A 24,430-nucleotide genomic window follows, 5' to 3' on the forward strand; every position below is an offset into this window, starting at 1 on the left:
CCTCATGGGTAACGTAGTCCTGAGGGGGTGCGCGCCGCGCGTCCCGCCCGGCCCGGCCCGGCCCGGCCCCCCGCGCCCGCCAATGGGCGGCGGGGGCGGGGCCGCGCGCTCCGGGGCAGGCCGGGACCGTGCAGGTGCGCGCTGGCGGCGGGGGCGCGCGCGGGGCCGGGGGCGCGCGCGGGGCCGGGGCACCGGGGCACGGCCCGCCCGGGGCCGCGCGCGGGGCCGGGGCTTGGCCAGATGCGGCGTCCCCCGAGACACCCCCTCTGCCCAGCCCCCGGGGCAGGGACGGGGGGGGGACTTTGCTTAAAACCCTGAAAAGCAGCCTTAAAAATATCTCTAGAATAGTAACTATTTTAAAAATCGTAAGAGAGAGAGCTGGGTTTGTTTAGTTTCGAGAAGAGGAGGCTCGGGGGGAGCGTCATCCCTCTCTGCAGCTCCCTGGAAGGAGAGTGTAGTGGACTGGGGGCCGGTCTCTTCACTGTGACTGCAGTGAGAGGACCAGCGGCCTTCAGCTGAGACAGGGGAGACTCAGATTAGGTATTAGGAGAAGATCTAACACTGTTAGGACAGTGAGACATTGGAATAGGTTGTCCAGGGAGGTTGTGGAGTCACCATCCCTGGAGGGGTTTTAGAGGCATCTGGATCTAATGCTGGATGATGTGGTCTGGGTTGATGTTTGGACTGGATGGTGTAAAAGGTCTCTTCCAACCTAATGATTCTATTCTATTCTAAATAATTAATGCTAAGGAAAAAAAAAAAAAAAACCAAAACACAACTAACCCTAAAACCAATCCTAAAGCATTTTCAGTGGAGGGTATGGAGAGGGCACCATGGACTCCCTGGTTCTGCAGTCCCTGGCTTTACTCGCTGACCTACTCCTATCCTTGCCCCGCTCCCTCCTGCATGTGGCACAGCACAGGTTGGATGGAGCATTGAGCGATCTGGTCTCATTGGTGGCATCCCTACCCATGGCAGGGGACTGGAAGGAGAGGATCTTTAACTTCCTCCCAACCCAAGCCATTCTATGATTCTATGAGTTAGGCTTTCCCAGCCTGCAAGTCCTTTCTGCCTCCCTGCCTGCGGCTGCAGGATGACCTTTCTGTTCTTCAGTGTATGCTTTTCAGAGCACCCTGGTTTGTGAAGCATTACCTGGTTGAACGGGAATTGAAGCAGGACAACGCCAGCCTCTCCTGGTCCAGAAAAGGTACTCTTCAGCCCTCTTTGTGGGAAATGGCTCCAAACAGCAAACTGAGTCAGGGCCTGCTTCCCTGCATGGCTCACTGGCATGCCCATGGAAGTGCTCACTGGAAGTGCCCCTAGCTGCTGGATGCCTCCTGCTAGAACCAACACACATCCATCAAACTGTTTTAAAGCAGACCAAAAAACCTGCTTTCTGCATTTGCTTTCCTGTGCTTCTGCCTTTAACGCTCCTGCTTTGTAGCTTCTGGTCCATCCTGGTACCATGAGAGACCATCAAACCCAGTGCAAACCCAGGAAGCCCGATAACGCCGTGCACACACACGCCAACACACACGGCCCCTGCCCCAGGGGTGTGCATGCTCCAGCGCTCCCAGTCTCCCCAAACCTGACAGGACAAGTGTCGAGGCAAGCACCAGCACCACTGGCAGCAGCCTAAAACCTGAAAAAATGGTGTGGGAGGAAACTCTAGTCCTAAAAATATCAGTCGCTGGCAAGCAGTGGGAGGGAGCTGTGCCCCCGCTGCTTCGCCTTGCGCCTTCTGTGGGCTCGGCTCCCGCCCGTGCCCATCCCTGTGCTGGGCTCACAGCCTCCCCTGTCTGCACAGGGCTCCGCCGTGGAACCGGCCCTCGGGAAGCATGGGAAAGGGCTACAAGGTGGTGGTTTGTGGAATGGCCTCAGTGGGAAAGACTGCGATTTTGGAGCAGCTTCTCTATGGAAAGCATACTGTCGGTGAGACATTTTTACTTCTGGGGGGAGGTTGTTTCCTTTTCTAGCATCTTGTTCAGTGTGGGCCCCAGAACACCAGTAATGGAGGACTGCGAACTGCGCTGAGGTGAAGGAGGAAATTAATATGATTTTGTGGCATCTCTGGGCTGTTCTTAAAATTCATAGTTCCTTGCTTATGGATTTTTAAAAGTCTTGGAGAAGAACCTGTTCCATGATGTTCCCAGTAATAAAACACAAGAATGTTTAAAAAGAAACAAAGACTGAAAGTAGGTGATGTGCCTGCTGCGTATTTACAAAAGAAATATCTTGTTCCCTGAAAGATGCTGTAGACGCCTGGAAAATAAATAGCTGTCACATGATGAGGGTAGACACTGTTTAGACTTTTGTTTCATCTTCTTAAAGCTTTATTTTGCTTGGTTTTGGCTAACATTTAATCAAAGCTCTGGAAAGAAAAACTGCTCAGCTTTAGGTTCCGCATTCTATGCTGAATTTCTAAGGCCAAGTGTCTTTGCTCTTTAAGAAATCCCCACGAGGAAAACAGACTTGACAGAGGAACAGGGGATGCCTGATATTTGCTGTGCACAAAAAGGGAACAAAGGCAGAGCCTGCACGTTTCCCTCTGTTTCCACATTTGGCTTTGAAAGGAAGGGCAATGATCATCAGGCTGACAAATTGTTCCTGCCTCACCTAGAAACGAGGGGTGGCACCAGGGCTTTGACAGAAGATGTTTAGTCACTTGGCATTTTTTTCTTGAGCCAGTAAATTAGACGCTGGGATAAGTTTTTAAATAAACAGAAGGATTTCTAGCATGGTGCTTTGCAGCATTGCACCTTTAAAATGTGTGGATGGGAGGAATTTGCTGGCAAAGCCTGATGCAGAACTGTGTGCTAATACCCGTGTTTAAAAGGAGGATTTCCTCTAATGTTGCAGCAACATCTGTTTCCAGCATCCTACTGAGCACAAGGCACGTAGCCCTGTGTAGCTTTCAACGTGAAGGTTGCAAAGCTGTGCAGGCTGAAGATTTTTCACTTTGCTACCGACCTGCCTCTCCCCTGTGCCAGGCTGGGTGACTGTCAGAGACACCCGAGCAGCATGAGCAAGGCCACGTTACTTAAATCGTATTGCCTTGCATTAATTCCTGCCTCCTATTAGCAACCCTGGCAGGAAGGATATTTGGGTGTTGCTGATCAGAAGAGCTATTTATGGAGCCAGCCATGTACATGATTATACAACGTCATGAACACTGGCTGACATAACCTGAGGGAGGCCTCGTGCCTGAGGTTTAGCCGTGGGTGTCCCTCTGTCACTCCCAAATGTCCTGCTGCAACTTGGCCATTGAGCAACGTAGACCTCCCCCCCCCCCCGCCCCCCCTGCACTTAAAAAGATCATTTTTCCTTGCCTGCAGCTCTGCTCTTATTTTTTGGAGTTACTAGTAAGGGAAGGAACAGCTGATAGCAGAGGGGGAGTGCAAGGGGAAAAGGTAGTTTCCTGTTTTCTGTGATTTTGTCAAATCATATTCCTAAGACATTCAGAGAAACAGGGCAAGTAGTAGAGACAAGATCAAGATATGGAAAGGGTCATTACGGAGCTGCTGCACCCCCAAGAGAAGAGTGGCCATGGCCCAGGAATTTTGATATCCCCCACACAGGCCACCAGGCACATTTGAGGGCACAGACCAATAAGCTGGTGCTTTTGGCAGTCCTGCTGAGTGGTCACCATCCTCCCTGCCCCTTCCTCAGCACATAGGCAGTTGTGGCAGGGGTTGCCTGGAGTATGGGTGGAAGTGGTTCTCAGAAGACCTTCAGCTGCTGTTCTACTCTGTATTGATTTAACTTCTGAATGCCATTGTGAGGATCTCACTACACAAGGACAGAGTTTGAGGAATGGCAAGCCTTTGACTGCTCCTTAGCTGAGCTGCTTTAAACTGCACAATAGTGCTACCATTGCAGGGATGGCCCTTCCACACCTGAAACATGATTACAGGTTCCTGATCCTTGCTTCCTGAAGTTTGTGAGAAACTTTAGGAATGTCTCCAGAAAGCAGACATGTACATCTTGGCTGTTGGCCTTTTTGGCCGGAGGCAAGAAGGGAGTAGTGTGTTTGCTGAAAGCCTGTCTGTTCAGAGCCAACCAGCAAGGCAGCTCACCAGGCATGGCAACATGGACACAAGCTGTTTCAAAACCTGTGCTTCCTGACTGACGTCAGGAGCAGCTCCAAGGTGGGGAGGATGGCCGAGCCAACACAGAGAGTCTTTCCGTTCTGATGGCAGGCACATCCTCCTCTCAGTGACAAGAGGCACACTAGAACTTGGTTGGAGGCTCAGAGCACAAGGTCTGCTGCCGTTCTCTGAGGTGTCGCAGCCACTGTCATGAGGGTCTCCTCCTGGTTGTAAATCAGCCGTGAGTCTGTCAGTGCTCACGTGTCTCCTGTTTCCTGTAAAAAGGAGTGGTGGCACAGCTGGTGTCAGGGAAATGATTAGAGTCCTTGGAGGTTTCATGCTGCTATGTAAAGCCCTTGGCTTTGAGCCTGTGCTCCTGGCTGTGTGCTTGGTGATGATGCTGTAAACCCAGTTGCACTGTTTCTTTTCCTAGAAAAACATGCACCTTCAGGTCTCCCTGGTTTGTCATGGATAAAGTCCCTAAGTGCCACTGTTACATGGTCAGCAGCTACACTCTTGCAAAGGCACTAAGATTGCTTGATGTCAAAGAGGAAAAAGTACCCAGGAAGGAGGAATACCCCAAAAAGGGACTATCTGTGTCTGTGTAGCATGTGATAAATGATGTCTGGTATTGGATTTTGTTCTAGGCTTTAAACTGCAAAGGAGTTTGCCTTGTGTCCCAAGATTGGAAAGGAGAGGACAAATAGATGAGAGATGCTCTCAGAGCCACGTGAAATAATGTAGCTATTGCAAGGCAGACACTCTTGCCAAACTAATACAAGGAATTAGAAAAAAACAAAACAAAAGGAAATGTTTGAAATGGGTGCAGATTTAACATTGAGTCATGTAGGGACTATATCACCATGGGTCAGGGCAAATAGTTGCTAAGGATTGCACCTCTGTCTGTGGTACATATGCAGGTACAGCAGTGTGCCAGCTGGTCAAGAAGGCTGATGGCAGCCTGGCCTGTATCAGAAATGGTGTGACCAGCAGGGCCAGGGCAGTGAACATCCCCCTGTGCTCACCACTGATGAGGCAGCACCTTGAATTCTCTGTTCAGTTTTGGGCTCCTCTCTACAAGAAAGACATTGTGGGGCTGGAGTGGGTCCAGAGAATGTCAATAAAGTTGGTGAAGGGAAGGGTCTGGTGCACTGCTGTGATGAGGAGCAGCTGAAAGAGCTGGGTTTGTTCAGCCCAGAGAAAAGGAGGCTCCAAAGGGGGACCTTATCACTCTCTGCAGATATCTGACAGGGGGGTGTAGCCAGATGGGGGTCAGTCTCTTCTCCCAAGTAACAAACATCAGGACAAGAGGAAATGACCTCAAGTTGTGCCAGGGCAGGTTTAGATAGGATATTAGGAAAAATTAGGGAAAGGGTGTTCAGACATTGGAGCAGGCTGCCCATGGAAGTGGTGGAATCACCATTCCTGGAAGTTTTCAAAAACTGCGTAGATATGGCACTTGGGGATGTGGTTGAGTGGTGGGCTTGGCAGTGCTGATTGAGCAGTTTGACTTGATGATCTTGGAAATGTTTTTCAGCCTTAACTAGTCTCTGATTTGGTGATTGCCTGGTACCTGGGATGATCTCTCGTTTTGTGACTTAAATGTTGTGTTCATCCAAATCCTCCACCTTGCTGTCCTGAAGAAAGAGGAGCCAGTCTTCTCTCCTGAGTTATGAAAAGGGTCCTAGCCTGGCAGGAGGAGATTGTCCCACTAAGTACCTGTGGTACCTGGCACTGCTTGGCCTGACCTCTCTTGACCTGGCTAGCAGCTGAGCTTTGGCACAGGACACGTCTGTAAAAAACATAAAGGAGTACTTTTCCTTAAACAGTGTTCCTGTTCAGTGATGGTGCAGAAAGGAATCTTTCTTCTGCCTTTAAAATATTTCTGGCCTCTCAGCCTATACTAAAGCTTATCAGTTCAAAAGCAGAAGATGAGGACTCTCCCTTGTAGAAAACTTAACTCTGCCTCCTGGCTGTGTAAATAGCTGGTATGGTCACGTTATTCATAAGCAGTTACTTCAGATCCTCTTACTAGCTAGGAATGAAAACACCATATATTACTGTGGTAGAAGCCATAATGAGAGAAATTGCCTCACTTGTTCCAGCTGGAGGGATTTGGGGTTTTGGCTTGTTCACTTTGGATGTGGAGGCCAATTAACCTAATTATGCATTCATAGAATCATAGAATGGTTTGTGTTGGAAGGGACCTTAAAGATCATCTCCTTCCAAGCCTCTTGCCATGGGCAGAGACCTTTTTCCATCTTCATTTTTTAAATTAAAGCTACCTGGTGATAGAGTTGCAGTTAGCTTTGCATTTTAGAAATAGATGAAAATGGAACTGAATGTGTGTAACTGAGTCTCACAACCTAGCTATTTGTTGGTGGGACTAGTACTTCCCTAGCAGCTAAATCTAAACAGATCAGCTCCTCTTGAGGTTTGTCCAGCTTTTTCCAAAGTCAGGGATCCTCTGATACACAGTCTTTTGAAATCTAAATAAGAAAAGCCTGTTATTCTGCAGCTTAGAAACATAAGGAATAGCAGGTTTCAGGAGCTCTTTGCTGAATTCCTCTGGAAAAAGAGAAGGAGATTACAAAAGAGATCTTCAAAAGTACCCAAGAAGACATGAAATTTATACTGCATTAATTTTCAAGATCCAGCTGGGATCTTCTGAAATTCCATCCTTCTTGAAATTTTGATTTACTTAGGTATTTGCAGTGTATCTGCTGAGCCTACCCTGAATGTGCAGTATTCATTAGTATATTGAGCTTTTTCTTTTCCTCATTGGGAAGCCACAAGGGGTTGGAACAACACCCAATTTATGACCAAGGCTTCCCGTTGCAGTTCCTCTGTGGCAGCAGTCGGTAAAAAATAAAAACCTTTCTGCCTCTCCTAAGATTTACACCGGCTAAGTAGGTACTAGAGAGTGGCATCACTTCTGTCTATTCCTCTTTTCCCACTCCCAATTTTTTATATCTTTAGTTTTAAAAGGAAGCGTGACATTGTGCACTATGTTCTTAGTTCCCCTTCACCCCTTCAACTTCTGAACCTGAAAGCTGGCCCACTGTAGTGCTCTGCTCCACAGAAAAACCAGTCAAGCTGGCAGCAGTCTGCAGGACAGTAACTTTCCAGCACAAGCTGCCCTTGCCCACCCAGGTAGAGGTGGAGGAAAGATGCCTGAGGATGCCAGTGACAGGAAAGAGAATCGGGATCTTTGTGGCAGGGAGGATGGGATGGTGCCAGCACCTTTCTAGGACACTGACTAGTGTTGCTTTTCTTACAACAACTTCCCGACCCATTTTGAATGCAGACCTAGGAAGTGTTTGAATGGGATGCTACTAACAAGAAGTGTAAACATCATTGTCAGCAAGATGTGGCTGGTACATGGTCTGGGCTTTAGGAGCAGGGCCTAGAATAAGGTGACACAGGTATTTCTAAAAATTATCTATGTTTGCTTAGGAAACTACTTGTATATACTCCCTCCCCCAGTGCTTGTAGGTGAAATTTCATCTCTGGAATCTGATACTTGTGCATAAATTTTAACTCCCTCCTAAGTGCCCCCCCCATTTCACATCAATATTTGCTGCTCTATTCTGCTAAATTAAGTCCTGGGTCTTAATTTTTTTGCTTCATTTTAAAATAGGATGTTAAAAGACATACTTTTCACTGCTGCTTTTAATGCCATTAGGAAGAGATTGTCACAGGATAACAAGGATATATTAGAGGTTGTTGGATTACAGTGTAGCATTTAGAGGATGAAAAACTGTACAATTTGTTGCTTTTAAAAAGAAAACTTAGATACTTATGGCTCCTTCTTGCCAAAGCTGTGTTTACCGATGCTAGATATTTCCTTGACCTGTCTGTACAATGCAGCAAGGCAGAGCAAGAATATAGTGCTGTGTCTAAACAACACTGCTATATCCAGAAAGGGCTTTGTTCCTACTTCAGTCTTTAAAAGTGACCCTTTAACACATTCTACAATCACACAGGATGCATTTGTTCTTCCTCTTTTCATTAACCTTTGCTTTGTCCTTAGTTTTGCTCCCACACATTAGTGTGGCTATATTTGGAGGCAACATAAATTAAATCTTTGGAAACCTAATGAGAGTTTGATCTATGAAGACTGCACAGAGAGGGGCAAAAAGAACAGCTTGTGCCACTTTCCTGCACAGGAATGCTGCATACATCACGGGAAACCATCAGCGTGGGTGGAATGCTTTAGCTTGTTTGTCAATGTGAAGTGTTTTGAATAGTGTCATTGAATATAGCAAAATCCTTATTTTCAGAGGCCAGATAATCCCTTGTGTTGTCTTAAACAATACACTAAAATGGTCCCTTTTTGGCAGACAAAGAGAATAAAGCAGGACTCATTATTGTAGTCATGCAGCAGCAAACAATTGTATATAGGAGTGCAGTGGAGGCAAAAATGTGGGTTGTAGAGGGCTTGTATGAATACTTAAAACCAACTCTGAAAGTGGCCCAGATACATTATACATAGATTGTTTCGACCTGTACCCTTATGCACCTGCATCCAGGAGGAACAGAAAGCTAAGGTGATTGATGTGTTTTCAGGTTTGGCTTAGGAAAAGAAAAAATTAATTAGTTCAAAGCAAGCTGCCTTGAATTACCTCACATTTACTGTGTGGAGAGGAGGAGGGAAAGAGGGCCAGTATGCTGATAGTCAGGGTGGAACAGGTGATATATATATGAAACCTTGTTACCTTGTACATGCTCTTGCCTTGCAGTAAATGAACTTGTTTCTATTAACAAATCTGAGTAATTTTAAAATCCCTACGGGATGGAAAAAGCTCACTGTGTATTTGAGTAAATATCGTATGCAACTTTGCCTGCAAACATCCCCTTCCCTTTCTGGCTTAATTTCACGTATTGGTTAGTTATACCACTAACACACATTCATTTCCAGAATTTGGCTCCTGCTTTTGCAGTATGATCCAGCTCATTATGAGGCAAAGAAGTAGGCTTAAGATTTAGTACCTGACTATCTGGTGTTCCCTGGCTGTTGTTCCAAAAGGGTATGTTTGGGCAGGCTCGTTTTGCGGCATGTTTGGCACAGAACTGGTACAACTGGGTGGTTGGAGTTTGGAAAACTTGGGAGGAGAGCATATATCTTATCCTATTCTGAATGTGCATGTTGCATAGATTATTTTTACAGGCATAATCATGTGCTTATGTATTAATATATTTACAGTGTCACTATTGGAAATAGCTAGTGCAGTCATCTAAGAATGCAGCCCTCCATGGAGATGCCAGGCAAAGTCAAGGCCTGGTCAAGTCACTCTGTAAAACACACACAGAAAGCTACTGTGGGGCAAAATTCTGCTGCACTGCAAAGAATTCTTATATTGAGGCTGTACTTAGAGCAGTGGGACATTCCTGTTTGTTTTCAAACAGGCTTAGAAGAGGGTGCCACAATGGAAGATGTGTATTTGGCATCAGTGGAGACAGACCGAGGCGTGAAGGAACAGTTACGGCTTTATGACACCAGGGGTCTGCAGGAGGGTGTGGAATTGCCCAAGCACTATTTCTCCGTGGCCGACGGCTTCGTCCTGGTGTATGCCGTGACCAGCCTCGAAGCATTCCAAAGAGTCGAACTGCTCAAAAAGGAGATCGATGTCTTCAGGGACAAAAAGGAGGTAAATGCATGCTTGGCTAAATGCTGTATCAGTGATAGGAAGTTGAGGTTGCAAAGCTCAACTTTTGTTTCTGTAAACATTGTTTATAAAGGAAAATGAATGTACCCACAGCCTTGGGCAACCCGGCAAAAAGGAGGCCTTTACATGCCAGGGAGCTTAATTCACATGCCATGCAGGTTGTGCAAAAGAATGTTTTTTTTCCCTCCTTATTTCCTCTACTACAGCTAAAATTCAGTCAGCTGAGTGCACCAGCCAGGACACTTATGACTAATAAAACATATGGTCTACACAGTGCAGCTCATGTTTTTTTAGATATTGTACAGGGGAAGTCAAGTGCATAGAATAATGTAACGAAGGGCATTATCTTTGTTTTGTATTCATGTACTTGATGGCTTACAAACTAGTGTAATTGACAATGGGTCTCTCAGACATTACTCAATTGGCAAAGCAGCTTTAATGTATCTTAACAACCATATTGAATCAATTCAATTGTGTGAAATGACTGCTCTATTTTCCCTTAGAAAGCAGCTAGTGTTTTCAGCTGACAGCGTTCCAGCTTAGCTAAACAAATATAACTTGCATGTGGCATTAGCATTATGGCTTTTCCTACAGTATCTATATTCTGGAGTAGTTTTCCCTGTTAAATGTCTTTAGCCTACAGCTTTCCAAATGCCTGTTTTATGCTGTTTAAAAGAAAAAAAAAAAGCATGAAGAATTAATTGGATAATGGTAGGGAGAGACTTTACAAAAATGTAACTTGTTTTGTACTGACAGCACACAGGGTGGTAGAAGAAGGCAGGCTCAAGTTTGACGGCAGATGAATGTGCAGTCACAGGAGAGGTATGTTAGGTGGTAGGGCTGGTGTGAGCTGCAGACTGTCATGTATATCAGGAATACAAGAGTCAAGCATAACTCCCCTGCAGGGCAAGGAAAGGTGGACAAGCAGGAAATTTTTCCCAGGCACTGTGTTTTGCGATGGCCCTGATTTGGTACTATACAGCATGTTGCAATGCAGAGAGGGTGTCACAGCCCCAACAGGATCTGTGTCCTGCTCATCTGTGTTACCTGTCAAAACTCTTCTCTCTCATTGCATGCAGGTATTTTAGAAAACAGCCAATTTGTTTATCCTTTTGGAGAGCTCAAAATTGTGATTCTGACTGAGGATAACATGGTTAAAAAAGTGGTGGCCACAGTAAGATGGATAAAATAGTTTTCATTCCTATGATAAAAAATAGGCTTTAAGGTGTACAAGGTGAGATCAGGAGTCCCACCTTAAGGCAAATCAGCAGATTAATGATTCTGTGACTTAAAGTCTAGATTCTACTAGAATAAATTCTTTACTGAATAGGGATATATCTACACACATGGTGCTTCTGAGCTGGCAGAACTTCAACTCGTTGAGTGGCACAGTCCCCTGTTGCGTGGCAGATGACAGAAAGCACTGATGGCTGGTTCCTTGCCTCTGCTGGCTGTGGGGGCTCTCCAGCACACACCTTAAAGCCTGGCCAAATTTTATACTAAATAGAGGTTTTGTTCTGTTATACTGACAGAGCTTTGCCATAGCAAAAATTCAGCTGGAGCATGCGGTAGATACACATGAAGATTATGGCTTCTTTCAAAGCCCTCAGAGAGGGGGAAAAAAAACCCTAAGCAGCATTTTTCCAAACACCCTGGACTGCTATAGAAAAGAAAGGAAGTCTCAGACCTCAGAGGAACAGGACAAACATCTCTAGCTGGAAAGAAGCATAAGGCATTCTGGAGTTAGCCTGATGAACAGGAAAGAGCAAGCAGGTGTGGCCACACCAAACCCCACAAATCATCATCAAGAGAGGACTTTATCACTTGATCTTTGTCAAACCACTAGTATAGAGATGAAAACAGAGTTTGACTAAGGACCTTGAACTAAAAATGACCTTGAACTAACTTAAAACAAGGAGGAGCAGTTGCTTCACGTAGCCAGCACTGCCTTTGGCACTTCCTAGAGCTGAAGCACTGGGAAGGCTTCATGTACCTACCAAGCTGAGCCACGCTGGACTGTCTGGGCAATAGTGAAACAAGTCACAACATGGATCCTTACAACTGCAGATCTGAGTTGATACAGCTGTGCTGCTCTTGAAACTGCTCCCCCGAAGATGCTGCTGGTGCTTATTTGCCCCTCTCAGCAGACTGCTCCCTTCAGCCCTTCGGGTGGTTGTTGGTGCCTGGGGCTGGGCAGCCAGCAGGGCTGAGCTGGGAGAGGGGCCCCATAGCCCAGCCTGCCTGACTGCTGGCACGGTTGCCTTTATACTGGGGGATGGGGCTTGGGAAAGAAACAAACAGGGCAAAATCCACCAGTGTGGGATCCAGGCTTTCTCTGCTGCTGTGCATTTTTTCATCTCTTGAGCATCTGCTGCTGTGACCTACTCAGATGTCATGCTCTTATCATTTGTCTAGGGCAGCTCAATTGCCAAGTAAGTGGAGAATAGTGTTGTTTAACTTTGGATCTCTTGGCTATTATTTCCCTTCAAGCAATCATAGAGGGAGGGGAGTCCTGCATATCCTATGATTAAAACAAGCTTCCAACCCATAAGTAGATAAATCTAATTCAAATCCCAGACCCAATCTATGTGCAACTTACCTTGTGCCAGTGCTAAGTTACAGAACAAGACTGAACTGTGTTGCTCCTTGCTCACTGTTTAAAAGGATGGTGACTGGTGGATAGTTTTGGTATAAAGCTCACCCTCTTGTTTGGTTTGTAGGTTGCAGTTATTGTCTTGGGAAACAAAACTGACCTCCTGGACCAAAGGCAAGTGGAAACAGAAGCAGCACAGCAATGGGCAAGGGCCGAGAAAGTGAGACTGTGGGAAGTGACTGTGACAGATCGGAAAACACTGCTTGAACCCTTCACCTTCTTAGCTAGCAAACTGTCCCAGTCCCAGAACAAATCAACATTTCCCTTACCTGGAAGGAAGAGCAAAGGGAATAACTGTGAAAACTAGACTAGCTTAGCATTGTCTCCTGCTGCCAGGTCACAGTCTAAGTCCTTTTTGTGCCATTTGCTCCTCACAGTTTCACTTAAAGCAATAATATCATTCAGCAATAAAATCAGCAAGCTTATAGCTAAGAGGTATCTTTCCTTCTCATAGACTTGGCTTGGAAAAGCTGCTGGTGGTAAAAGTCTCAAAAAGCACTTTATAAGAGCCATTATTTTGCAGCCAGGGTTACGGAGGAAGAAGGGATAGATGGATACCTCTCTAGCAGAGGCTTTTACTACACCTGGATAGAGCCATGTTGAGGGACAAATCAACAAGCTTACCAGTATATAATCCCCCTGCAGATCTATAGCCTGTAGTCACAAAAAGTATTAGCTGCAATAAAGCATTCAATTTGGAAAAGTGATATATTTGAAATGGCAACAGCTCTTTTGCCCTGACCTTAAACAGGGCCACAGGGCTTTTTGATGCTGCAAGAGGCTGAGATCAGTGTCTTGCTGTAGGAGAAGGATATGGAGCAGGAGGAACAATTACCAGATTTAGCCACCTATGTTTTGCTAGTGTCTGGAAGAAAAAAAAAACCCAACAAAATCATAAAAAACCCACCCCCCACATCTTCTGGGAAATACCCCATCATGAACCTTGTCAACAAAGTCTAGTAAGCAGTGCTTTCAGGGCAGGAATTAATTTGTAGAAACCAGAACAGCTCTCAGAGCACTCATTGATTGAACAACAACCTAAGGACAGCATAACTGTGGGTTTGTTCCAGCATGTACACTACAAATCAGTCACATTCCCATAGGTGGTAATTTTACTGAGAATTATATGGATCGATTTTGTATGCAGGAGGCATTGTTGGGCTCTGCTTAGGACACGCTTACCTGGCTGCTCAGGCAAGCTGCAGCAATCCAATCTCCCTAGGCCAGCTAGCAGCTGGTTCAAAGTGGTGTATGACTCTGCAGGTTGGGGCTAAGGAGGGTTGGAGGCTGCTTTTTTGGAGATATCCCTGGGCAAACACCCAGAAATACCTGTACAAATGGCCCTGGTCTTAATGTGCTGCACATGGTGTGGCTGCAGGAGCACAACTGCATGTGCAGTGTTTGACTCAACACTGGCAAACCTGTGTGCTGCAGGAATCTGCTGTCCCGGGCCAGCCTGGCAGTAAATTGGACAAAAGGGGATAGATATATAGAGCAACAGAATGAGCAACTTTTCAAAGAGATGGGCCAGTTTTTGTTATCTAACAACCTCTGGTACTAATTGATGCTAGCTTTTCTTTATATTTGAAGGCAAGAGCAGGAAGAGGGAGTGAAGTACCCAGTTTCTGCATTTTCCACTAAATTAATCCTCTTTTGAACAAATACTGAGAATTTCACTGTGAATCAGCAAAACCACAAGCAATATTTGCACTGTCATAGCATAACTGCTAAATAGTGTGCTTAATGATCACAATTAAGCTCATTGTATTGCTCTTCTTGAATACTGATTAATAAAGCCTGTCAGCATTACTAAAGTCTGTCAACATTATTAATGTCAGAGCAGCAGTACATTTCACTAAAAATTAAACAGGAATCCCTACCATTATAATGCAGGTAGACGAAACTGTTTATGTGCTTTGCTCAATATAGTTTGAATTGCTGTGGCCAAGGAGTAAGATAAGAGAGCAATTATGAATGAGCAAGCTCTTGTAATGCCCTGCTAGGAACATACAATTGTTTCCACACTGCAGCTGAGTAAGCACAATAGCACGACTTCCCCACACCTGGCCAGTAAGAGTCATTGTCCCCAGCCATGCTGCAGGACGACACTCCCTCCTCACTCATTTCCTACTGAACACACGTGTACTCCAGGCTTCTCCCTACCCTGAAGACTCTCCCTGTCTCCATGCTGCTTCACTTCTGAGCAGCAGTGGTTCACCTCCTCACTGCAACCTCTTACCAAGGAATGAGTTATGTTCCTCTTCTTCAGTCTGCACAACCCTTCTGGAAGGGACTTGCATCATCCTTGGATCAATCAAAATAAGTGAAGATGTCTACTAACAGCACAGTACTAAACCTACCCTTGAGCCAAGGGAGTGCAGGTTGACAAGTCAGAATTAACTTAAAATGCCTGGAGATGGAAAGAATGAGGATGACTAGTTCCTGTCCAGCTCTGCGTGCTGCACACTTGGTGCCAATTCTTCTGCCAAGACTGATGTCACCTGTAGGCTGCCAGAGCTGTGCAGTGCAAGTGTATCTTGCTCACTCGCTCCACTGGACTCCTAGGACTTGACAGTGTTTTAAGACAGGCAAAAGAAACAGTATCTTCTAAATTACTAAGGCCATTTTTCCAAATAGGCTACATAAAGGCAAACACATTTTCTTTGATTTGGCTAAATTTAGAGTTTAGATAATTTGAGGCATTCATATAAAAAAAATCACCACCCACTGTTTTCTTTCATAAACTTATTATGATGTTTTTCTAAATATCACAGTGTTTTCTGAGAAGTGATGCAAAATCTAGTGTCTCCTCTGCAAATGATATGCACATGGTGGTTGGTACTGAGTAAAAATGAAACTTGCTGTAGTAGAGTTTTACACAGGGTAAATAAGCAAAGTACAGAGTATAACATAGTAGCTAATGGGCAGAATACCTATTTTGTTCTTCCTGTTCCACTGACTCAAACCCTGTTCTAGGTCACTGGGATCACTTACCTTCTGCAAAACCAGAGTCCCTTCACAAGATAATGGAGAAAAAATACTATAAAGAAGAAAAACAAATTAGTAAACTAAACCATCTTTCTCTGCCTCTACCCTGCTGAATAAACACTGTACAAATCAGTCACCCCCACCAATTACAACAGTTTATCTGACATGTCCTGGTGGCATAAAGCAAGAAGCTGGCAAAAAAACTACTGAGATTAAGCCATTTATCTCTTTACTCAGTAGAGGAGAAAGAAAGATTACCAGAGGTGCTCTTAGTGTGATGTAGCTATGGACCAAACAGGTAAACAGCTGAGGGAGCTCATACACCAAACATGCACTGTGTCACATGTTGGCAGTTCAGCCGATGAGGGTACGGTGCTGCTACCCACCTAGCGAAGAAAAGGACACCTCTAATTAACAGATTACTTTGAACTAAGTTAGATTTGCTCTGTATCTAGATAGGAAGAGAAGTATGTAAATGAAATACATCCAGAATTTATTTTAAAGTACCAATCCAAGTCTGAGAGTACAGGTGACCACCCAGCACTCACAAGAATGTTGCAAGGTGAAGCACTCACCGTGAAAAATGAATCTGTGCTTCCGGCCTTTACCTTAAGGGAGTGGTCAGAAATGCCATATCCACAATTAACTGCCCTGTTGCTACACACCTCAATGCAAACACTATGTCTCTAGGAGATAATCTTTACAGGTAGTTAAAGGATGTACAGATACTCCTTTACGGTGTTGTCTGCTACCTTACCAGGACACGATTCCTTCTCTTCCAAGTGTGAATAGACTACTCCACCGGAAAAGCATCAAGACATTATTTTCTTCCTTTTACTTACTGTCTCTTTCCCTTCCAGATGGCTTATACTTTTCTAGTACTTTCAAATATGCCAGTCCTGCAGAGGCAAGGCTGTGAAAACTTAAGCTAAAAAGTAACCATCGTGGATGCTGTGGCAAGTTACCTCCTCATGGCCAGGTCCCTGCACAACACTTAATGAACAGTTGTGAAGGTCTTATGCTGACATTCATTGTATGTTTGTCTAGAATTGTCTTCCTAAAACAGCAGCAGCCTGTGCAGATCTCCCTTGTCCTTAACCACAGCATACATTCTCTAAAGCATACAGAGACACCATTCTGGGAAAATGACAAAGCAAGGGACTAAGCAGAAATCTTTTCTTCTTCACTTTTTTTTTTTTTTTTAAACATCTTTTTATTAGCACAGTAACAAATGCAGACTTAAGTAGCCCACAACATACAACCAATCCACTGAGTGACTCCTATTCCACACCTTACAGTTAACAGCTTAAGGTATTTCACTACAGGTTACCATAAGTCCTGATTAAACCCTTTATTATTTTCACAAAGATAGATTGGCTTATAAAATAATACATTAACTACTTCTCATTTCATATATGAGGCCATATATCCACCTCTCCATATCACAGATCATGAGATGACAGTCTTTAAAAAGGATTTGTTAAATACCAATGTGCCCTCCATAGGGAAAAACAATCCAAACATCTTTTTACAAAAAAAACCAAAAAACAAAACAAAACAAAACCAAAAAAAAAAAAACAAAAAAAAAAACCAACCTAGAACAAAATAAATCCCTCAAACCCAAACAAAAAGTGAAAACAGTGTGTAGAGTCTTGAAAGGACTTTTACATAAATGTCAACCTATGTACCTGTACAAAATTAAGCTGTTTTAATCTTTTACATATTGCAAGCAAACTGAAAACCAAAGAAGTCTAAGAAGTTTACATTCTTCTCGGTACTATATGTGAGCTAATATTGCTGAACTAATTACAGTCTTAAAGTATGCTATTCCAAATCCTAGCCGTCTACTGTAGCAAGATACCTTAAGTTACAACAACAAAATCTTAGGAAATAAAAGACTGAATAAAATCTGTTATAGAAATACCCTACTCTTTACCAGCACCCTCCCACCCCCCACCCCTTCAAAATCATAAGCAGCTCTTTCCATCACAGACAAATAATGTAAGAGTTTGATGAAAATCCAATTTATGTAGCGTATCTTTTGGTCCATTGTCTGGCCATTCTGTCATGCTCTGCTCTGTTAGTCATATACTGAGTGGCAATGCTTCCAACCAGGGGGTCAGCTGAAAAGGAAACACACCGCTTATTTCAGACAAGTTACCCAATAAAAGCTTTTAAATAAAGATGAAATGTGAATTTCATACAAGGCAAACACATGGGTAAGGTACACTGTAACAGTCTAAACATACTGAATTGATAAATCTGTGTCTTCTCTGATTTTGTGCATTTATGGCGATGTACTAATCTGTAATTTAATAGCGTGAAATGCCAATAAAGTTTTAAGAAGTTTAAGACACAACAATCAATCATATTTTGCATTACTGAGGGCTTTCACCAAGTCATGCATTTCAGGTTTATTTTATTCCTTCCAAGGGTGCCTGAGATACTCATGCTAAGTGTACTTGTAAAGCTGCCTTCTAGGAAAGATAAAATTTCAAAAAGGGGTTTAGTACAACAAGTTTAGTACACGGTGAAATCTGGCCTTTCTCTCCTCTTTAGACATATAAAAATGCAACCTGTAAAATGACTTTGGAAGCGAAAACATATTCCTCTTAACTTGTGTGGACATCAGGTGGGTTAGAGCAGCAGTGATGACCACTTGTGGCATAGTTGGCCCCTTGTTTTAAATGGATGATGGAAAGTAAAAGGTTTTCAGGCTGGGAAGGTCTATCTCCCTCCACCACCTCTGACTGCCCTGGAGAGGGAAATGCGCTCCACCGGAGGCATGAGCTGAGCTGGCCATACCAATGGAATGAGGAGCGCCACGTTATTTAGGTGCTGGGAGGAACTCAAGGCGGCAGGTGGACTTACCGGGGTTACAGTCTGTGAGGAGGGAGCAGATGGAGAGGAGAACTTTAGAAATGGTTAACGCTGGACTCCAGTTGTCCTTTAAGATGTCCAGGCAGATGACGCCTTGGCTGTTAATGTTACAGTGGTAGATCCTTGTCCGGAACGTGACCTGCAAGAGAGGGGTGTGAGCGGCGTGCCGGGTGCCGCCGGGAAGGGAAGGGAAGGGAAGGGAAGGGAAGGGAAGGGAAGGGAAGGGAAGGGAAGGGAAGGGAAGGGAAGGGAAGGGAAGGGAAGGGAAGGGAAGGGACGGGACGGGAAGGGACGGGAAGGGACGGGCGCGGGAGCGAAGCGGCGCCGGGCCGGGCTGACCCGCCGGGCTCCCCGGGCCGCCGCCGCCCTCTCGCGGCGGAAACGGGAAACAGCCGGACTTGGAACACGAACGAGTGACAGCCTCGGGAGCCAACTCCCACGGTCACGCAAAACCCAGCTCGTGGTGGGTTTAATTTCTTTTTCCCACTTTTTTCTTTTTTTTTTTTAAGTAATTTTTGTCTTTTTGTTCCCAGTGACGAAAGGGCCAGGGCCTTAACATCAGCATTTTTCTCCCTCTAGACTCCCAAGGATTTATAAAATCCTCCAGACAGGCGCTTGGAATCACAGCTTCCATCATTTCTAAGAGGCTCAGCAATGGGGGAAGTTAGATTTACTTATTTTCATGATATGACTGAGCTAGGCAGCTTGCCGCAGAAGTTATCCAAAAGGGAAACACAAGCACCAGGAGCTGTGCTCAGAACACCATGGGACCTGCACAGAGGCCTTACTCCGACTCACTGAGTGAACAGCAACCACTAATTTGGTGCAATTTGCATGGATTAGGATTATGAGCATGAATAAAGGCTGGTGAGTTCATGTCCTAAATCCTCAAAATCTGTCAGCTATCCACACCTAGAAATTTTATTGTCTATTTATAGGTCACAGAAATATTTGCAGAACACACTTGGTAAGTGTGTGGTATGACAAGAACACACCAGTGCTTTCTCTAGAGATGGGACCAGCCCACACATAAAACTTGCCAGTCAATCCTCATTTTTTCTACTGCCTTTCTGATGCAAAAAATTTTTCTGTGACCCTTGCTCTCACAGGCTTGGGGAGCAGGCACAGGGTGGGGTGACAGCTACAGAACTCTGGTGACTGGCATGTCCCTGTGTACTGAATCCATGCAGTGTTTCCAAGAATGCTCCCAATGCACAGAGCACATGGGCTATTTTTGGACTTCCAAAAGCGGTTACTTGTCACACAGGAGACACCCACACTGCATGCTTGGGGAGATTTTACGCTTATTTCTTGTGAGCTGCTTGGATTTTGGATTAAAACAGGAAGCAAACAAAGGAAACCCCAAATCCCTGCACGTTTGCACATTATGGGGGAAATAGCAAAATGACTGCAAGAGAGCAAAGACGTGTTACCCTCCCACACCTTCTGCAAAAAGCTGCCACTCCAAAACCAAGAACTCCTGATGCTTTCTACCTAGGGAGCCTTAGAGGTATAGCAGACAAGAAGCCTAAATGACCTTTGCTTCCCAGATCATCTAATCTTCGGAGGAAAGGCAGCAATTACTCTCTGCAGTCATGTGGAAGTCCACGTGCAGCAGCCTGAGCAGAGGGCGGATCTGCCTCTGCTGTACCTGCCCCAGCCCACACTGTTCAGGGCAAAACACATTTGTGGCATTTGCAGCTGCTGGCAATGGCTCTGCCTCGGGTTCCAGGCTCTCCCACAGCCCAGCCCTGCTCAGTATTTCTGTGTCTGACCTGCACCTTTGGTCTCCTTCCAAAAAGGTTTCTAACTGTAAGTGAGGTAACCATTTTGACAGTTTAAACACTTCCAGAAGGGAAAACATGGACTATTTCCAAGTTGATACAATAAGGACCAAACTAACATAGGTCAACAGTTCTAATTTGTAAACACAGAAAGTTGTTAATCCTGATTCGCAGCACAAAAGCTAAATACTCTATAGACAGTTTCTCAGTCCGGTTGACTAATAACTGATAACAAGGCATGAATGCTGTTTGCCTTTAAGAGTAAGATTTATTTTTAAATTACTTTTCATGAAGGAGGGGAAATTGAAAATGAAAGAAGACTCCCGTATACTTGCAGAACAGCCTGGTTCCTTAACACACCTTAAGATACAATCCTTAAGGGATATATCCATGGCACTAAGAGCAGTTTTCACCAGTGAGAGGAACTCTACCAAGCACTGTGGAAAAAAAAATCTAAATTTGTTTTCACTTTAGCAGCAACTCAGAACTAGGATGGTGTCTGACACTTACAGTCCAGCTGTTTGCCATTTATGATTTTAGCTGATGGCACAAAAGCCAGCAGTGCAGAGAAACCAAATGGAGCTGGAAGAGGGAGAAACTGGAAGCCCATTTGAAAACAAACAAAAATATTTAAAGAAAATGCTCATTACACCCTAAAGGAGAAAAAAAAAAATCTCACATCAACCTAGTACATTCAGACCAAAATCAAAAGAAACTGAGTTACTTGGAAGGTAGTGAAGAGAACAGCATGTGGAATAGCAGAAAAATATAGTGTAACTGAACAATTTGGAAATGTCCCACCTGAGATTACATTAATGCAGTAACTACATGAAGTTAAGCACAGCTTTTGAAAAGACATAAAAGAATCTAATCTCAACCTTACCCTGAAGTGATAGCAGAGGTTAATTTACACAAGCAGCAGAATAGGAGTGGGTGGAAGGAAGTGGTTAGAGGTTATTAATACAAATGATCAAAGCACACACACCAGGTCAACACAAGTTACTGTTTTCACCTCAGTAAATGAAATCTAACCCAGCTATAACGTAACTCTTGGGAAAATGTGCATTTTAATAGTACAAATACTGAACTCTTAAATTCTAATTATACTTGTTTGCTGGATTCTCCTAAATCCAGGCACACCCAGCACGTGCCTGACTCATTTGCTGTCTAAAACACAGACAAAACCAGAATGCAACACAAAAATGAAAAAACATAAAAAGCAGAAGACATTAACACCAACATTTTCAAGGTGTTGTATAGAATGCTCAATTAAATGCAAAAGAACTCCATTATACATATTTAGGAGATGAGAGTATCTGTCCCTGTATCAGATTTCTCCCACTGAAGTTCCTTGTACCATGCAACGCATTTCCAAGTCAAATTTTAAGATCTTTCATTTCTCCATCCTCAAGCACAGTAGTGCAGTCCCTCTTAATATCCTCACGGGAATCTAAATATTACTTCTAGCAGTCTTTTGGCTCTCCTACAGGAACATCCTCTCCAAAAGCATCTGCACCATACTGAATCAAGCCCTCAGCTGGAGCTAGACCCAGTCCTCAAAGGCTACACCTGTATATCACACATCTCTAAGGTGCTCATCAATCACACAGCATTTGTCAGTGTTTATGCCTCAACACCTCTCTCACACATACTCCTAAGGGCTTGGAAGCTTGCCAGGATGACCATTTTCACCTAATTTTATTTAAGAAAGTAAATCCTTTAATGACATTTCAGTTTCAGGTTATGAAATGTGTTCAACTATAAGCACTTCACCATTGGGCAGCCCACCACAGCAGGAACTGTCCTCAAAGGAGTTACCAAAGACTCACAGAGGTTTTCTTCCACTGGTCTTACAGGGCTTACCAAGGAAGATTCTAGGATTGCTAGTCCTTTTTCCTTACTGAGCTTCATCTTTTCAGAAATCAAATCTTTTAAAATGACATTCTAATCTATTTTAAAATGACTTTACTGTTCTGTTAGTGCTCATTATCAAAGTGATATACGCTGGATTTTGTTTCAACTAGCTGTTTCTTTATTTCTTGCCCTAAAAGGCACTTGCAGGAAGGCTACTGTAACTACATTAGCCTACCACTTAACCATGATCCACAGACAGTATTTACTCTCTACTGCAAGGAGTTGGAAAGTCTGAAATAAACAAAATAGCAGGAATAAAACAGGAGCAATATGATAATCATGTTTTCCACATTACCACTGATTAACACTAGATTTTAATACAGGAGCAGCTTTGATTCTCAAAGGATGGTTCTTCATTTCAACCTGAAGTGTCCAAGTAGAAAAAGTGTGTTCTATTATAGTACCACCATGCTTTCTCCTATATATCATCTCAATGAGCCTGAAGTTACCTGGATTTTATTTCCATGCCTACATGTGGTTTGTAAACTGACTTCGACTTTGCTAGAAAAAAGACTCCGTTTAAATTAAACTGCTCCAATACAGTGAATCACCACTAAACTCATCTTTTAAGGGCTCAGTAAGTGGTGCCTATCTGTTTGGTGCTTTAATTCCACCCTTCTCTTCATCTGGGTGAGGGTTTAGATGCAAAGATAAAGGCAAAGCGATCCCAGTCAGAAGCAAGGAGCAGAAAGCAGGGCTGAGCTGGAATGACATAACTGTGTACTTGGTTCTGCATGAGGGAACCTGGCATATAGGGCTGTCTATAGTTCTGGCAGTGTGGTCTTGCAAGGCATCCTACTTGAGCCTCGAAGCAGCATGGTGGGAACACATCTAAGAGGAAGGGCTGCAACTCTGGCTGGGGCATTTGCACCATCTACCCTGCCCATGCAGACACTTCTGCCTAGGTGGAGCTGCAGAAGGGAGAGGCTGCAGAGTGGATCTCAGACTGCAGGCAGTGTCAAGACCTTTCTCCTGAGCAGGACAGCCAGCAGGCCTACCTGCAAAAGGTGTTGCCCAGATGGAAAACCTCCTGCAGCAGCTGGCTGAGCTGTAGGAGGCAGTGAGAACATGTGTGGCATCAGGGCTGCGGAGAAGGAGATAGACAGCTGTTTCCAAACTACACTGGACCCACATCCTATAGCCATACAGCCAGAAACTCCCATCAGCACACAGGGAAGGGAGGGGGATCTGCAGGAAGAGATTTCCTCCCAAAGACTGAGGTGTCCCCTCAGAACCACTCTGCTGCTCTGAGACTGGAAACACCCATTGTATCAGAAAAGACACTAAAGCCAAATAAGGCAGTCCTGGGACTAACAGGAAAGGACTCTGGAGCATGGGCAGTTTTTTCATCAATCCTCCTGGGTCAAAGGGAAAGGGTTCAAATGGGCTAGTCAAATCTAGCAAACCAACAAATGGTTATGGGACTGGTGCCACAGACAGGGGTTTGGCTACTTAGACCATGGGACTTGCTTTGGGAAACCAGGTCTGCTGGGCACTGATGGGATCCATCTGTCAGAGGAGGGGAAGAGGCCTGCATGGATGAACAAGGAGCTCCTGGACAAACTCAAACACAAAGGAGCTGTACAGAAAGTGGAAGCAAGGACAGGTAGCCTAGGAGGAATAGAGAGAGGCGGGCCTGTGAACTCATGAAGTTCAATGAGCCATGTGCAAGGTCCTTACCCCTGTGTCTGGCAATCACAAGCACTTGTGAGACCCCACCTGAAGCACCGAATCCAGCTCTGGAGCCCCCAACATGAGAAAGACATGGACCTGTTGGAGGGAGGTCAGAAGAGGGCCATCAAGACAATCAAAAGGCTGGAGCACCTCTCCTATGAAGAGAGATTGAGAGAGTTTGGCTTGTTCAGCCTGGAGAAGAGAAGGTTCTAGAGAGACTTTAGAGCGGCCTTCCAATACCTAAAAGGGCCCACAGTAGAGCTAGAGAGGGACTTTTTACAAGGGCATGGACAAGGAGTCACGGTCTTAAAATGAAAAAGAGTTAATTTAGATGAGCTATGAAGAGGAAATCTAAGGGATTTCCTTAGATTGTGAGAATGGTGAGGCACTGGAACAGGTTGCTCAGAAGAGTTTGTGAATGCTCCATCCCTGGAAATGTTCAAGGCCATGTTAGATAGAGCTTCCAGCAACGTGGTCTAGTGGAAGGCATATCTTCCCACAGTAAGGAGGTTGGAACTAGATGATCTTTAAGGCCCCTTCCAACCCAAACCCTTCCAGGATTCTAAGATGAGTCTGAACAAGCCTGGATTGATAAATGCTCCTGACCTGTACCATAGAAAGCAAAGGTGTAACAAAGCACACATGGAAAAGCAAAAGATCCCTCTTTTAAATGCTTACTGGGCTCACAACATAATAAATTGCATGCAGTTGGCTGGACAACAAAATATTCAGCAAATAAAAGGAAAAAAACAAACCCCAAACTGAAATAAACAACAAACA

General features: G+C 44.5%; 2 protein-coding genes across 2 annotated transcripts in view; one reads left to right on the top strand and one right to left on the bottom strand.

Moving 5' to 3' along the window:
• Window positions 1-68: 68 nt before the first annotated feature.
• NKIRAS1 (NFKB inhibitor interacting Ras like 1) lies at window positions 69-14,224 on the top strand. Its single transcript, XM_021538103.3, has 5 exons — window positions 69-134; window positions 1,114-1,207; window positions 1,808-1,932; window positions 9,498-9,739; window positions 12,478-14,224. The coding sequence occupies exons 3-5, from the start codon at window positions 1,839-1,841 to the stop codon at window positions 12,715-12,717; spliced, it is 576 nt and encodes a 191-aa protein (XP_021393778.1). The 5' UTR covers window positions 69-134; window positions 1,114-1,207; window positions 1,808-1,838; the 3' UTR covers window positions 12,718-14,224.
• Window positions 14,225-17,083: 2,859 nt separating this feature from the next.
• LOC110474598 (ubiquitin-conjugating enzyme E2 E1) overlaps window positions 17,084-24,430 on the bottom strand; it is a 44,987-nt gene continuing 37,640 nt past the window's right edge. Inside the window, 2 exon segments of the mRNA XM_077787140.1 lie at window positions 17,084-17,521; window positions 18,270-18,417. Of these exon segments, the coding sequence (XP_077643266.1) occupies window positions 17,424-17,521; window positions 18,270-18,417 (246 nt within the window). The 3' untranslated portion in view covers window positions 17,084-17,423.

This window comes from Lonchura striata, chromosome 1 (genome assembly GCF_046129695.1).
Source record: "Lonchura striata isolate bLonStr1 chromosome 1, bLonStr1.mat, whole genome shotgun sequence".
Lineage (NCBI taxonomy): Eukaryota > Metazoa > Chordata > Aves > Passeriformes > Estrildidae > Lonchura > Lonchura striata.

Coding starts and splice junctions, on each gene's coding strand:
- NKIRAS1 (XM_021538103.3), top strand. CDS start 1,839: ATGGGAAAGGGCTACAAGGTGGTGGTTTGTGGAATGGCCTCAGTGGGA. Junction 1,933..9,497: donor CTATGGAAAGCATACTGTCG/GTGAGACATTTT, acceptor GTTTTCAAACAG/GCTTAGAAGAGGGTGCCACA. Junction 9,740..12,477: donor TCTTCAGGGACAAAAAGGAG/GTAAATGCATGC, acceptor TTTGGTTTGTAG/GTTGCAGTTATTGTCTTGGG.